The 15175-nt window shown below is 33.8% G+C and overlaps 1 protein-coding gene across 1 annotated transcript; it reads left to right on the top strand.

The window, feature by feature from the left end:
• The first annotated feature begins 523 nt into the window (after window positions 1–523).
• Window positions 524–14400, top strand: LOC103995518 (GDP-mannose transporter GONST1-like). Its single transcript, XM_065123268.1, has 9 exons — window positions 524–634; window positions 720–5604; window positions 5730–5869; window positions 6964–7093; window positions 7537–7635; window positions 9733–9887; window positions 11290–11406; window positions 13814–13911; window positions 14002–14400. The coding sequence occupies exons 2-9, from the start codon at window positions 5332–5334 to the stop codon at window positions 14043–14045; spliced, it is 1056 nt and encodes a 351-aa protein (XP_064979340.1). The 5' UTR covers window positions 524–634; window positions 720–5331; the 3' UTR covers window positions 14046–14400.
• Window positions 14401–15175: the final 775 nt, after the last annotated feature.

Genomic DNA, 15175 nt, shown 5'->3' with positions numbered 1-15175 from the left:
GTTATCAGTCAAATAAAAAAGATTTCTTAGGAGACGATTTTAATTGAAACGACTCTCTTAATTATTTACTTATTTTAGACACTCTATTTTACTTTACTCTAACTAAATATAATATAATATGATGAGACGTGAATATATTATATTTAAAATTAATAGCTAAAATTTTTTATCTAAAAAATAGAAAATTTTCATGAAATCTTATAATTGATAAGAGAGCTTAAAATAACTGTTTTTTTATTTTTAAACTATTAAAGAATATATTTTTAATTTTTTAAAAATAGGTCATTTAGGTTCATAAACCTCAAAATAGGTCCTTTAATGGTCCCATTTTTTTTTTTAAAAAAAATAGTCATTTTGATTACAAGGTCTTATAAAAATTTTAAAATTTTTGAAGAAATTTTTTTAATTACATCCTATTTACTTATTTTAGGAGACGTAACTTTTAGGCAATCGCCAAATAATAATAATAATAATAATAATAATAATAATAATAATAATAATAATAATAATAATAATCGCCCTTCTTTTTTCCTTTTTATTTTTCTTTTCCCCTATCCTTCCCACCCGTAGTTTCTTGTGGACTAACCAACCCTAGATCTGGATCTTGTTCCGCTCTTATTCGTTCGTTCTCCAGGTACTCTGCGATCCCTTTTTAGTTCTACGCTCATCAAATTTGTGGTTGTTTATTTTGCTTCACATAATCGGTTTCCGTTTTCTAGGGCTGTTGAGGACGTATCCCGATGGCTTCTTCACGCCTGTGCGCCACTTAATTCTCGCCTCATTAACATCCACGAGGTCCAGTTTCAGTGAGAGTTGAGAGCTTTCTATCTTCTCAAGTTTATATTCCAGCGCACGATCTGGTCTCCATGTGCCTGTACCATGGCCCTTCCTCGAGAGTCTTCTTGCCCAAGAAATGGGGGCGTTGTTTGAAAGCAGTGAAGTTCGCACCTCGCTCCTCGAGCTACCAGCAGAGGGCGGCGGATCGCTTGTCTCCTTCCCCGGATCTGGAGGCTTCGGATGAGGAGGTGGGGCGAGGTGTCGGTGGGGGTGTGCACAGACGAGGGAGGGGCCGAAGGCGAGGTAGTCATGGTCGAAGTGGAAGCGTTGAAAAGGAGAATTTAGTTAGTGTCAAAAGGACGTACCTTTTCAGTAGGTTAAGACCATTTTATATGCTCGCCCTTCGAAGCCTAGTAGGTTAAAAGGACGTTCCTTTTTCAATGTCTTGTCAACCTTTCGAATTCTTTCTTCGAAGCGGGGATTCGATCCTCACTCTCTCTCTCTCACATCCCTCTTGTGTTATTCCCTTCGTAGCTGACCCTCGTCCTGCTGTGAGGGGAGGGGGGCTTCTTTAATCGTCGAAGAAGGCGGATTTGCACTTCTTTCGATCGTTCTCCGCAGCTGATGGGTTCCAGGTAAGCTTTTGTTCCGACCTCTCGCTGAGAAAGTCGAGTTTTTGTTCCGGATTCTGGAAGAGCCCGATGACAGAGGATTTGCTTGTTCTTTTCAATTTTGTTTTTGTTTTACTTTGGGTTGATTTTAATGGTTTAAAATTAGCCAAGCCGGGGTTTCATCCATAAAGGAAAGTTTTTACTTCTTTCTTTGTTGGGGATGGCAAGCGGTGTGGAAGGTTTGCTTCTTGTTATCAGCTATGCATGCGCATCGCTGAACCACCAAACAGTGAAAAGATTTTTCGTTTTTTGGATACTTTGGGTGTTCAAGAGCTTTTGATGTGCGTCGGATCTTTGTCTGGTTTATGTCGAAGTTGGAACTGGATGTTCGTATCGTTTCAGTTCTTCCGAAATGTAGTAATTGCATTCTTTCAGTTCTTCTAGAAACAGTAATTGGCTGAAGAATTCATTTTTATTTAGTCAAAATATATTATGTATGACAACCTCTACTAGGATCAGCTTCTCTTTAACCTTTTTCTTTCAACAGTGCATCATTCTTGATTTTGATCATTGTAACTTGAAGTGGTATCCTTTTGCCGTATTTTAATCTTCGACTTGGTTGGTGTTGTTTTTTGCATGGAAATTATGGTTTTGTAATAACTCATATTGATACCTTTTCCATTCTTTTACCAGTATAATTTGTTGATCTAGGTCATTGAATCTGGATTTCACCTTAGTGGGCTGTCTAATATATAGAGGATAATGTTATCTTAGTTACAGTGACTATGTACTCATGTGTGCTCTACTTGATCGAAGTTATCAGAAGACTTGGTAGTGTTTGATTGGGTATTTAGATGTTTAATGGTCACCTGAATTTTGATTGTATCTTGGAAGTGAGAGATTTTCGAAGAAAATGTTTGTGCTTCGACAGTTCTTTTGGTCCTTTGGCACAGCTTGTCATGGTGATGATATTTCTCTTTTAATACTTGTTTGGATCATATAAAACCATCAATTCCTGCCTAGTTTCTAGCTTATGAGCTTTAAGTTTATGAATTATTTGGTAGAAAGCTACAGGACCCACATCCTAGGCAGGGTGGATTGAATTGTCCTGTTACAACAAAACCTCTTGGGTTATTTTCACGTGCTCTTGAATTTAGCTGTGATTATAATTTGTAGAACTTGGATATATAGCATCCACTCCTCAGAGGTGTACAAATTACCTCGACATAAATACTGCAGTTTGCTTGTGCCTGGAATTACTAGATAATTGGCAGATCAAATTCAAATGATTCTTTCTCCTCTGGGAATGTACTGATTTCTTAATATGATGTAAAACCTGTGATTAGTTTTAGGGTCAGTTGTTTGGTTGTAGAACAGAACACAATCCCAATAGTGTTCCATGAAAGATATTCAGATAACTTTATGACGAGCTATCAATTGAATGTGAATTTTGTAAATAGTTATTCTTATAATTCCAGAGTTCCTCTAGGTATTCCTCTAAACTCTCCCAAGAGTTCTTGGTAGACTTGGTTCTCAGAATACAAGTGGGTTGGTTCTAAATGGTGAAAGATCTCTGCTGATTAGCCATGAATAGAATGGAGGTGTCGTTCCAGTAACTAGTCCATTAGTCAGTGGAAGAAGAGATGTCAGCAGGCAGGCCTCATTACGTCTCATAATTTAATCCACAATGTTTCTTGTCATCCACACCCTAGTGTCTTTCATGTTAATTACCAGTTCCTATTTTCCCTTGTCATTTCTTTTAAGTATGCTCCATCTTTCAGATATCTTAACCTAAACATAAGTATTTACAACTTGAAGTGCTGAATTCCTGAAGAACAGGAGATTGGGTCTCATTGTATTTCATCTGTTAAGTCTTGCAACTGCCTAGTCTGATCTTTACAGCTTTGTAGTTGACTAATAGTTATACATTTTTTACTTTAAGTTTAGCTGAAAAAAATTACAGTAATAAAATCATAAACTGACTATTAAGAAGTAATCAAAGTCAAGATTTATATTTCTTCTAGTACCTTGTGCTTTTTCAGCCTAGTATTTTGATTGATTAAGGTCCAATCTGTATGAGTGGATTCATGTTGAGTGCAACTTGTTTATTACTCATGTGGCTTGTCTATTTTGTATGAGAAAGAGTGTCTCTATGAGGTTGAACAGCTTTATTATTAAAAAAAAATCTGTTTGCACTGTGATTGTTGACAATAATACTTTAAAGCATTTTTTAACATATGTATTGATAGCTAAATATCAGTGAAGCAATGAATTCTAACTTCTTTCCTTGCTGTTAAAGTTCAATTTATTATTTTAGTTGCTTCTATAAAATTGATTAATATATTTATATGATTATCAAAATTCTTTCCATGATTCACTTTAAATTTCAAGCTTTTTTACAATTGTTTTTTAGTTGAAGTTGAAAATAACTCTGTCCAAAAGTTTTAGCTTGTCTTCCATACCCATATTGGTGCCCAAGTAACCTTATTTTTTTACTTCTAATCTGCAGATCTTGAAATTTTTCCAAGATATTAAACCATTTAATCACATATATAGAACTCTTTGGTCAAACTAGATCTTTAATCTTTTATACAGTAACTTTTCAATCATCAGTTCCTAGCCCAAATATACAATTCTGATAACTTTGCTGTGAAGTTGCTCTTCCTCTTGCTTTTTTTGATGTGATTTTAGTACCTTTCCATTATTGTTTTCCTTTTCGTTTTCTGCTTAAATATTATTACTCCCTTTGCCGTTTATTCAGTTTTTTCTCCATATTAATTTTTACATTGCTGCTTCACTCAATATTAGAGTAATCGTAAGCACCAAATACTCCATATTAATTTTTTCGCAGCTTACATTTTGTCTTTTGCAAATGGAACATGTACACTATTCATTAAGCATGTTATTATCTTTTATTTTCATATTATTATACAATGTGGGAATAATATTGTTTATGTCAGTTGATATTAACATAAAAATACTATTCTTGGCTTGATTGTCATTAGATTGATTAAGGGGTTAACTCAATGTGCAAGAGACTCAAGTTGTACATTACAAGGTTTTTAATTTAGCACTGTACCTACATATTGAGCCTTGCTCGGTACAATACATACCGGCATATCGAGTGGTACACCTAAAATAGGCATAAAACCCTCCGAAAATATCTAAAAAATAAAAAAAATGTTAGGATAGGGTTTTTAAGTTAGAAATAAATATACATCTAGTATAATTTTAGCAAAACTAATGTAAATTAGGTAAAAATAGTGCCACATATCTTTTCATGCTTTCAGAAGTAGCTTGTGAATAAAAATTGTTGCTTTGTTGAGTTTAGAAAAGTGAAATGGTGAGAATAAGAGAGAGATTATGAGTAAAAACGAGTTTGAGAGAGTTTAAGAAAGTATGAGAGTGAAATGAATTGAAAGAGGGGGGAGGAATGAGTTTAAAAACCCTATAGGATGCCTTCAATAGTCAAATTGATTTGAAAACCGATATAAATTGGTAACAGTCGATTTCGATCGTTACCACCCAGTACAGGTCGGTAACCGTCAAAATCGACCGGTATCGCCCGATACAGGTCAGTAATGGTTGAAATTTTGATTGTTACCACTCGGTACAGCCCCATATCGCTCGACGGGGCAAAATATCTGGTATCGCCCGGTAGCGAGTGGTCCGCGTGCTAATAGGCTGCTGGATCAGTACATACCACCTGTGTCGGGCAGTACAGTACGAAATTAAAAACCTTGGCACATCATGCTACATAGTATACATCTAATTTCTTGGTTGCATTTAGAGCTCATGTGTATGTATATGTTTTTAGTTTAATATGGAAAGCAATTGAAGAATAGCTTGGTTTTCTTTTCCTTCACTCATTTCATTAAGCATGTGTTACATTATATCTGTCTCTTTCTTAATCCTATCCATCTATCTATTAATATGCTAAATTATGTGTATTGGCTTTTGCAATATCTACTTTTATATATATAGGTCGATGGCCGGATTAAAATCTTTTCGTGATGCTGAGATAGACTTGGAAGATGGTAAAGTTGAGAAAGATAGGGATAATATTTTATGCAGCTACAAACCTATAAAGCTACGTAATCAAGCTCTTCTTTCTGGTCTTGCATACTGTATATCATCATGCAGCATGATACTTGTAAACAAATTCGTGCTGTCAGGCTATGATTTTAGTGCTGGTATATCGTTAATGCTTTACCAGGTGAGTAGCAACCTGTACTCTATTTTGTTCGTCTAAATCACACCTAATGAACTATAATTTAATACATTATCCCAACATAAATGGTCTAGAATGACTTATAGTTTGATGCCTTTTTTTGTTTGCAGAATTTTGTTTCAGTAATTGTAGTTTCCATTTTGAGTTCATCAGGTGTAATATCAACAGAACCTCTCACATGGAAACTAATCAAAGTCTGGTTGCCGGTGAATGTTATATTTGTTGGGATGCTTATCACAAGCATGTTTAGGTATAACAAGTTCCTAGAACACAGATTTCTTTACTATTATCCTTTTGGATAATTCCAAGATTTACTTATTTCTTGAATTTATATTGAAATTAATGGTCTCAACTATTAAATTAGAATGAAAATGGTATGCCTAGTCTTTGTGAGAAATGTCAATCAATTCAACTTATTTACATCCAAATTTTTGCAATCTGCTTGTAATTTTAGGGCATTTTGTACTTTTATTTGGATAGGTACTTCATGTTTCCTTGCTTATCTTTTGCTTGAACTGCTTGCACTTTGTACTGAAGTGGAGGAAAAGGAATCACCAAAGCTTTGTCTTTGTTTAAGGTTGAAACTTGAAACATGTTTTTATATGTGTAGACTGTGAGAGAACATATTTAAGAGTGCTAATCTGCTTATAAATTTCATGTCTCTAGAGCTTAAGAAATTTCTTCCTAAATATTTTTCTGATCTCAAGGCTGTGATATGAGGCAAAGAAGCTTTAGGTAACAGATATATTCTTTTTAGTTATAGATGGATCAATGATTCCTGACAACAAGCTTCATTTGTATGCTAGCAGCCAGTGGAATTATGCTAATGAGATTTTTGTTGTGCTACATTGCCATTTTAGAACAGAATATACAGAGGGCTCATCGCATATAAGAAATCTTGTTTCTTGTCATAATATTTACTTATTTAGCATCAAACATCTTTTTTTTCATGGTAATAGGATTGAAAGCAAATTAGGGTTCAATCAAACAATTATTTTGGACTTTTTGGACAACTTATGATAATATGGATTTTTCCAATTGTTCTTTATTTAGTATGTTTGATGCCAATTCTTTTCTATGCCTTTGTCAGTCTGTAGTACTCTCATTTAGTTCTTGTTTTTGTTAATATCAGTGGTCATCGGTCTAATATATACCTTCTTTTTTTGTATGTAATTCATCAGTCTTGCATTTGGTATCATAATACTTTTGGAATGCTTTATTCCTCTACATGCATAAGCTATAAACCACAACTTCATCACATATGACTGACGATATGGAATTCTATATTCTTATATCACCAATTGCTTTCTCAAATGTTGCTCAATGAATGCTTTCTATTTTCAGCTTAAAATACATCAATGTTGCCATGGTAACAGTTCTTAAGAATGTCACCAATGTCATTACTGCTCTAGGGGAAACATATCTTTTCATGAAGCATCATGACAGAAAAGTGTGGACAGCCCTGTTCCTAATGGTACATTCCTATCATGTTTAGAAATTTTCAACATTTACTTCAAAGAGAAATTAAGTAAATTTGATGTTGTTCCTTGTTTTGGTAGCATCAATTGATGGTGCATACATCTGCATAAGATAAGTGTTGTTTTGAAAATATTTAAAAAAGAAATTTAGCATAAAGAAGCTCTTTCTCTTCATGCATTGTTCTTTTGACTCAGAAATATCTTTATTTCAAACAATTATTAGATGCAAATTAGTAGATCTTTTTTTTTTTTACTACTTCTCAATAGTTTAACTAATTTTCATCACATTCATGTTTGAATAGATCTAAGTACTTCATGTTCGGAAAAAGTCCACATTGATCTTTAAGAACAATTAAAGGCTATTGAGATTTTTTAGTTGTGAAGGACTTTGAACTTTAACATTTAGTTTTCTGATTTTTAACATTCTCTCTTTTTGCAGATAATTTCTGCGATTTCTGGAGGGGCAACTGATCTCTCCTTTCATGCAATTGGCTATGCATGGCAGATCATAAATTGTTTTCTGACGGCATCATATTCGGTCAGTTGCTTATGTGCCTTATTCTCTCAGCATATATGAAGTATCAGTATTTTCTGGTTTTGTCAAAAATGAAGAAGTCACATCATATGCTATATATTTTTCTATCTTATTCATAAAACATGATTTTGTTTGAACAATGTTTTCAACATTTGTATAACCAAGATAGACTTTTAGTATCAGAAGTTCCTTCTCTTATATATATTATATATATATATATATATATATATATATATATATATATATATATATATATTTATTTATTTATTTATTTTCTCTTACACTTTATTTCTATGTTAGTGTCGCTGAAATAAGATGTTGAGATGAATGTTTAGGCCAAGGTTTACTGTACCGAAGTGTACCGCCCGGTACCGCTATAGTGCTACAGTACTATACTGTAGCACTGCTATAGTATGAACAAAAATAAAAAATTATTCGGTACACCAGGGCATACCGCTCGGTACGCCCTGATGTACCGCCCGGTACATCGGTACTGTACCATACCGTACCGAGCCTGGGTTGAAACGCCGGTACGGTACGGTACAGCGAGCCTTGGTTTAGGCGCACAGTAAGATTAGAAACATTTTGCATTCATGAATACTGCACAAGTGGGGGCAATTGCAACAAAGTTTAAGGTGCTTTCAAGTTTCAACATATCCAACAGAGATTATACAAGCACTAGCCAGGTGAGGTGAGTACTATATATATATATATATATATATATATTCGAAAAAGGTTATATTTCATTAATTGAAAGATAATGTTGCACCATAAATTCGGTTTTTGCCACAGCCTTGAGGGTTGTGGTAATTGAGAACAAGACTCAGGAAACTATATATTACATTTCCCAGGATCACACTCCAATAAAGGTAAGGACATAAAGAGATTAATCTCAGGAGGGAATTGGGAATTGAGATAGTCACTTGACTATAGTAGTTCACAGATGAGAAAGAAAATTGGTAGCTCTATTTGCTTCTCTTGTGCAAAGGAGAACACTCTATGATCAAATGATGATCCCAAAGCTTGAATTTGATCCACTTTTATCTGGCACTTCCAAGAAGCTTAAACCCTTTCAATCAGTATCTCCATAACAACCTTTAAATCTAACCATGAGTAGATTAACCTCGAACCACTTTTCTTAGCTTCCACATGGCCAAGAGATATTTGTCTGAAATTCATGAATGAGAATATTATCCTCCTTTGGTCTTCCTTTGACAGAAGAAATAATAGGCTATTCTTAGTGATTTAGCAAATTACATCCAAGCCCCATCATGGTTGGACACAGGGATCTATCTGTATGACCTGTGATCCATTCACATGGAGGGGGCAACCATCTCTCCCAGGAATGTAGTTGATAGTAGAAAAGAGAGTAGAAATGTCAATTTTGAGAACAGGCCCGATTTGTAGGAGTGTCTTCAGCCTTGTTAATATAGTGTTAATTATCCTGCAAACATTAGAGAAAACATATGAAGAGATGATAGAAGGTGATTTATGGACCTGCCTTTTGAAACTTTAATTTCTTTCGGTCCACAAAGGATATAGTAGAACTTAAAGTCTTAGAAGAGAATTTTGGGAACAATTAAGGAATATGGTAGTTTTTTGTTTGACAAATAATATTGTCCTTAATGGAGCTCAAAATGACCCTAATTACTCATGTTCTACATCTATTATTTTTCTTAATTTTGGTGTTAAATCATTCGAGAAAAGTGGGTATTAGTATTCACCTTGTCATGGAGAAATCCTGTATGCCAACACTCGTATAGTACAATGTATCTTCATGCTTAGTTGTAAGTACTTGGATACCTATTTTCTGGATACATGATGCATTTGTTTGGCCATATTGGAGTCAGCTTATTACAGCTGATCTATATACCATTTTGGCCCTACTATAAAACTTACTTATTCTGCAGTCTTTGAAGAGGCTTTCTAATTGATTTTGCGTGTTGGCTATTTTTCTGATCTCTAACAGTTGATATATAGAAATGCAACATATATATCACAGTTATTTTATAACAGTATGACATGAGTCTTCTCCATAACGCCAAATTCATTTTATGTTCCTTGATATGAATGACTAACAAATGCAATTTTATATCACAGTTAACACTACGTCGAGTCATGGATACTGCAAAGCAAGCCACTAAATCTGGGAACTTGAATGAATTTTCGATGGTTTTGCTCAATAACACTCTTTCTCTGCCTTTGGGACTTCTGCTTATATTTGTTTTCAATGAAGTGGACTACCTCTGTAAAGTGTGAGTGGATAATTCAAGTTGATTATTATAATTTTTACATCATTTTCGTCGCTTCATATATGCTTCTTTCACTTTTATTTCTCAAAATTAATTTATTTCAATTCTATGCTGTGTTACTTAAGGCATTGCAAAACAAATAAACCTTTATGAATGACAGAGTTGGATTGAAAGAAAAGTCTGCTTACCATGGTGGTTAGTAATAATTGTGTTACAGCAGAAACAATTGTTTTGGCCAAAGCTTACTGTTCTAGCGAGGGAATTACAGCCAAAATGGGAGTTCTAGATTTTATACATATTGTCAAATTAATTGCATTTGATTGACAATACTCCTTTTTTATACTAGTTTAAAAAGCAAAAGACATACAAAAGAAAGGGGGGGTGGTCTTGTTATTCCTATATGCTTTGCCCTTTCCCCTTTGGTGGCCTTTCTACCAAACTGCAATTTCGCAATTTTACCATGAGTTCATAGTAAAGACCACAATTGCCTCAAGCGACAGAGGCATTAAATGCCTGAGATAATTGGATACAACCTACTGATATGCCCATAGTCCCATGACAGGTCAGTTTGTCAGGAAATCAATCGCCTAGTCTTTTTTTTTAATGTTTTTTCTTTCTCTCCTCACCATTTATTGTTATTATTATCATATTTTGATTTTTTTTTCCCAAATGGTAGCATTTGCACAAGCAATGGCATGTGTTACTATAATGGCACATTGTTCTGGCGATTGGCTGGCATGACCCATGTCGTTAAACCTTACATACATGTTTATTAGGTTACAAATGTGATATGTTTATAATTCAGAGACCAATTAATCATTATTAACTGAAGTGGAAATTCAATGACATACTCTACCTCAGCAGTGAGATATCACAAATTGATAAGGAAAACAAAAGATCTGCAGATATATATACTTGATGAAAATTGTACAATATATGCAAGAGGTTTGAAAGAAAAACTAGTATCTGGTGTTAGATTTAAATCAATTTAAATGTGAAAAACATAAGACCAAAGATTTTTGAATGCTAATTAAAAATAATAATGGAAATGGATCTTCTTAGTCAAACTTTGAACTCAAATAACTCTAATGTGCCTCTGTCAACTCATTCAAGTTTTAAAAAGCATTTGCAATTAAAAGGAAATAACAATTGTTATATATTAATAACAAGGAAAAAATCCAGAAAACTAATTAAATATGAAAAGCTTGTTTTTGTGAGACTAAATGTATAACTTTGAGGGTGATATATCTTTTTCTTCTCTGCACTTATCCACTGCTTCATATCTGTGGTACCTTATCTGGCTTGGCATCGCTTTGACACTTTAATCACAAGAGAATATTGTTTTCTTATCTTGATTGTTTTGGGAAGGAGGTGATATCTTATGAATTCTCTTGTGAACTGGCAGGCCACTTTTGAAGATGCCTATGTTCTGGTTGGTGATAACTTCAAGTGGTTTTTTAGGTCTTGCTATCAGCTTTACATCAATGTGGTTTCTTCATCAGACGGGTGCAACTACATATAGGTATGGTGGAACAAACCTTAGTTGTCAGCTGAAATACACTGCACTTTCTCATTTCTCTGTTGTCTAGCCTCATCCACCACCAGCTAAGCACCACATATTTGTTTGAACATTATAAGGATAGTTTTACTTTCACCCTTTCTTTTTTTGGCTCATCTATATGAATCAGAAGAAACACCATATCAACAATCAACATCATTGAAGGATATTGTTTCTCTAGAGCTTGAGTTGCCAAATAAACTGTCAATTCTACCGAATGATTTGTGGATTTCATAAAATTCAGTCTAAAGTTTTTATTTAGCTTTAACTTTATTGTTTATGCTCTTTTATTAGACCACTCTTGTTCTGATTTAGCATAAAAGGCAATGCACAAGATTGAGGGCAAGTTTCACAAGTTCACAATATACACAGATTGAGGCATCGTTAAGGTGGTAAAAATCTATTTCAATAATGACACTTGGTGGATGAATCAACTAATTCTGAATCTGTAGCTGGTTCATGTATTTGAAGGACAAATAATTTACCTCGCTATCTGGGGGTTAAAATTATATGCACCTAATTTTGATCAGTATACAGACTGATTTTGGTTGACAATAGAAGATAAATTATCTTGCGTTGAATTGACTTGGCAGCAGAAACGTACGAAATATAAGGATTAGAAGGTATGTTAGGAAAACTAGAGGAGCTTATGGACGATAATAGCAAAGGAAGGGTGATAAATTATATATTTCCCTTTTTTAAAGAAATTTCATGCATATTATATTTTTGACAGCTAGATACATTCTTGTGCATTTACAGAAAAAAATTTGTTATTTTTATCAAGTCCAAAATGAATCACAAATTGTTTGTCCAAGTAGAAATAACAAACAAGAATAAACCATATGTCGCAACTATTTGGGGTCAGCTACGTTGATCTTTTTTGTTATCGAGCTTTTAATATCCCTAGTTAACTAACTGTAGAATTAAGACTGAGGCTTTAAACCAAATCTTACATTAAAGCCAAACATGCATGCACCGGCTTGCTGCTGCTGAAACCCTCGTCCACTTGACATTCCAATGGAAATCTAATTTAAATTCAAATTGGTTGAATTTTAACATGTTGAGTATGAATTCCTACATTAAAATCATCAAAAATCAAAGTTGAATACTTGAATCTTTTTCTGTATCAGAAAAATGAAAATACACAAATGATGGACCAAACTTGTTGAATGAACTAGAAAAATATTAGTGTAGGATGGATGTCCTTTTATGTAGGATCTCAGATGCAAGCTTTTGAAATGTGCTGCCATTAGATTCTGGTGCAGAAAGTGAATCCTTTGACAGGTAATTGATGGACGGTCTTCAAATAGATAAACTTAATTTATCATTATAGATAGATCCCTCTATTTTATTTATATTACTAAGGTATCATCAACCTCACGATGAGCATGCCAGTCTGATGGTACTTCAGTAAGTCAGCTAAAAATATAATGTGTTTTTCTTTTTGGTGACTTCGGCACTGTTTCAGCTATTCTTTATTCCGGTTCAGATTGATTCAGTTGAGATCTCTTTATATAGTCAATTTTTTGTTTCATCCTTTAGTTGATACCTCTTCAGAAATTAGAATGCTCTAATACCTGGACCTCTGGCATACAAACGAGCAAATCTGTTTGACAGACATTTAAAACTAGTTGATGCAACACATGTTGTTCACTTTGGTTAAAATAAGCAGACTGAAACAGAACACTAAAAGTTGAAGAATATAGGAAAGAAGAGCAAACATAGAGAGGGCCAATGGCTAGAGAAAGCAGTATCTCCTTTAAAAACTAAAACAGTGTGCTGTAGCTTGTTAGACTGGGGATAGAATTCAAACTCACCATGTTTACCTTCAGAAAAAAAAAGTCAAAACACAGCTCATTTATATTAGTTGTTCACTTAAATAGATATAACATGTTCAGTAAGCCTATGTTTAAAATAATAAATTAAACTCAAACTCCACCTAATGCCGAAGCTAAAGTTGGGTGGCACGATATATTAAAATAAGAATTAGTTTTGTAAAAGCACATATTGAGGTATAATTATTTTTTAGATTGCTAGAATTTTTTTTCTGGATTGGCAGCATTTGTTGGTAGGTCCTAGAAGTAGGAACATTAATTAGATTAATTCTTTTATGATGATTGAGAAACATGCATCATGTTCCATCCTTGGTGGACATGGTGAGTTTGAGCTCAAGGCTATAATCCAGCATTCTGTAGTTTCTATGTAGAAGTGAGTTTGAGCTCGAGGCCTCAAATCAGACATTCTATATTTGGGCTTTAAGGAATGTATTAAGCAACTTCTTTTGCTGGTCAATAATCGAGCATTATGATGCTAGTTGTACAAAGTTTTAAAAATTTTGAGTAAATCATGACTGTTGTGTGGCTTTTGCCAGCCTTGTAGGATCACTCAATAAGATCCCTCTTTCGATTTCTGGTATCATTCTCTTCAAAGTTCCAACCAGCATGGAGAATTTCTTGAGCATTCTTTTTGGTAGGTTCTCTTCATTTTACTTCTCTGCTTGTGTGCGCGTATCCAGATTCATGTTTTCTAATAACTTATATGCTTAAACCACTTCTGCAGGCCTCTTAGCAGGCGTATGTTTTGCAAAAGCAAAAATGCGGTAGCGATCTCAGTCCTGAGGCAGAGAAAGATGCTCACACAACTTAGATTTGAAAAAGAATTATGATATACAATTCAAGGCATATAGCATGAAGTGATCGTGGGACCGAAGACATTCTTGATAAGACACGTCAAAGAAGGTCCAATGCTATTGAAACCTCCTTATTAAAGGTTAAAATATTTTTCATCAAGGAATTTCATTTTCCTGGAGATATACATGGTAAAATTAATCGGCATTGGCGCAAAAATTCTTGACTACCTACCTCTGCCAATATACTTCCACGTGTAATTTTTATTTTTGTGTTAGTACATAAATTCATAAATACATATATAATTGCACTTTTTCTTTCTTCTGGATAACTTATCTATTACAGCTCCTGTTATTTACTTCAACCTTACCTGATTGTACTTGCCAACTAGCATGTCTTGGGAAGGACCTAAAAGGCCATTCTTCGATTTACTTGGATTGTCATGCCATTAATATGAATGAGTGACAAAATAAGAAGCTATCTATGTTACAGCTGGGGCAGGAAAGATTTAGGACATTAGCAAGCTCGTATTACAGAGGAGCACAAGGGATAACCATGGCTACCGGTGGGTATCTGTGTAAAGCCATTTGTCATCTTATAAAATTGCTATTATTCCTTCATATATAAATATATATATATATATATATATATATATTGTTTACCAAATATTAAAAAAAAAAGAATAGTAGTTTAAAAGTAATATATCTGAAAGCGGAATTTCTAGCATAAATCAAATTAGTTAAGCAATTTTCTTTGAGTTTTAATTGGCCATTATCATGGTCAGCATTTGGTTTAGACGTTTTATTAAAAAAACATGAGTTTCAATAACTTAGTGTGTCTTTCACTAGTTTTATTAAATAAAGAGTTGGTCAATTTTTGAAGGTAAGATTTAAGTTACATATGACTTACAATCGAATGGATCTAGGTATCTATCCTTTAACAACTTTTGAATCATTCCGTATAATGTCACAAGTATGTATTGTTTGCCTTATCTTATTTCCTCTTAGGCATATTTACATTCATAATATGTAGAGTAATATCTAGCATAAATAAATTATTATGTAATGTTCCTTATTTTATCATCCAATATTATTGAACAATTATTA

The sequence above is a fragment of the Musa acuminata genome, chromosome BXJ2-8, assembly GCF_036884655.1.
Source record: "Musa acuminata AAA Group cultivar baxijiao chromosome BXJ2-8, Cavendish_Baxijiao_AAA, whole genome shotgun sequence".
NCBI classification, from domain to species: Eukaryota; Viridiplantae; Streptophyta; class Magnoliopsida; order Zingiberales; family Musaceae; genus Musa; species Musa acuminata.
The sequence above is the reverse complement of the archived record's forward strand: the minus strand, read 5'-3'. Positions and strand labels throughout refer to the sequence as shown.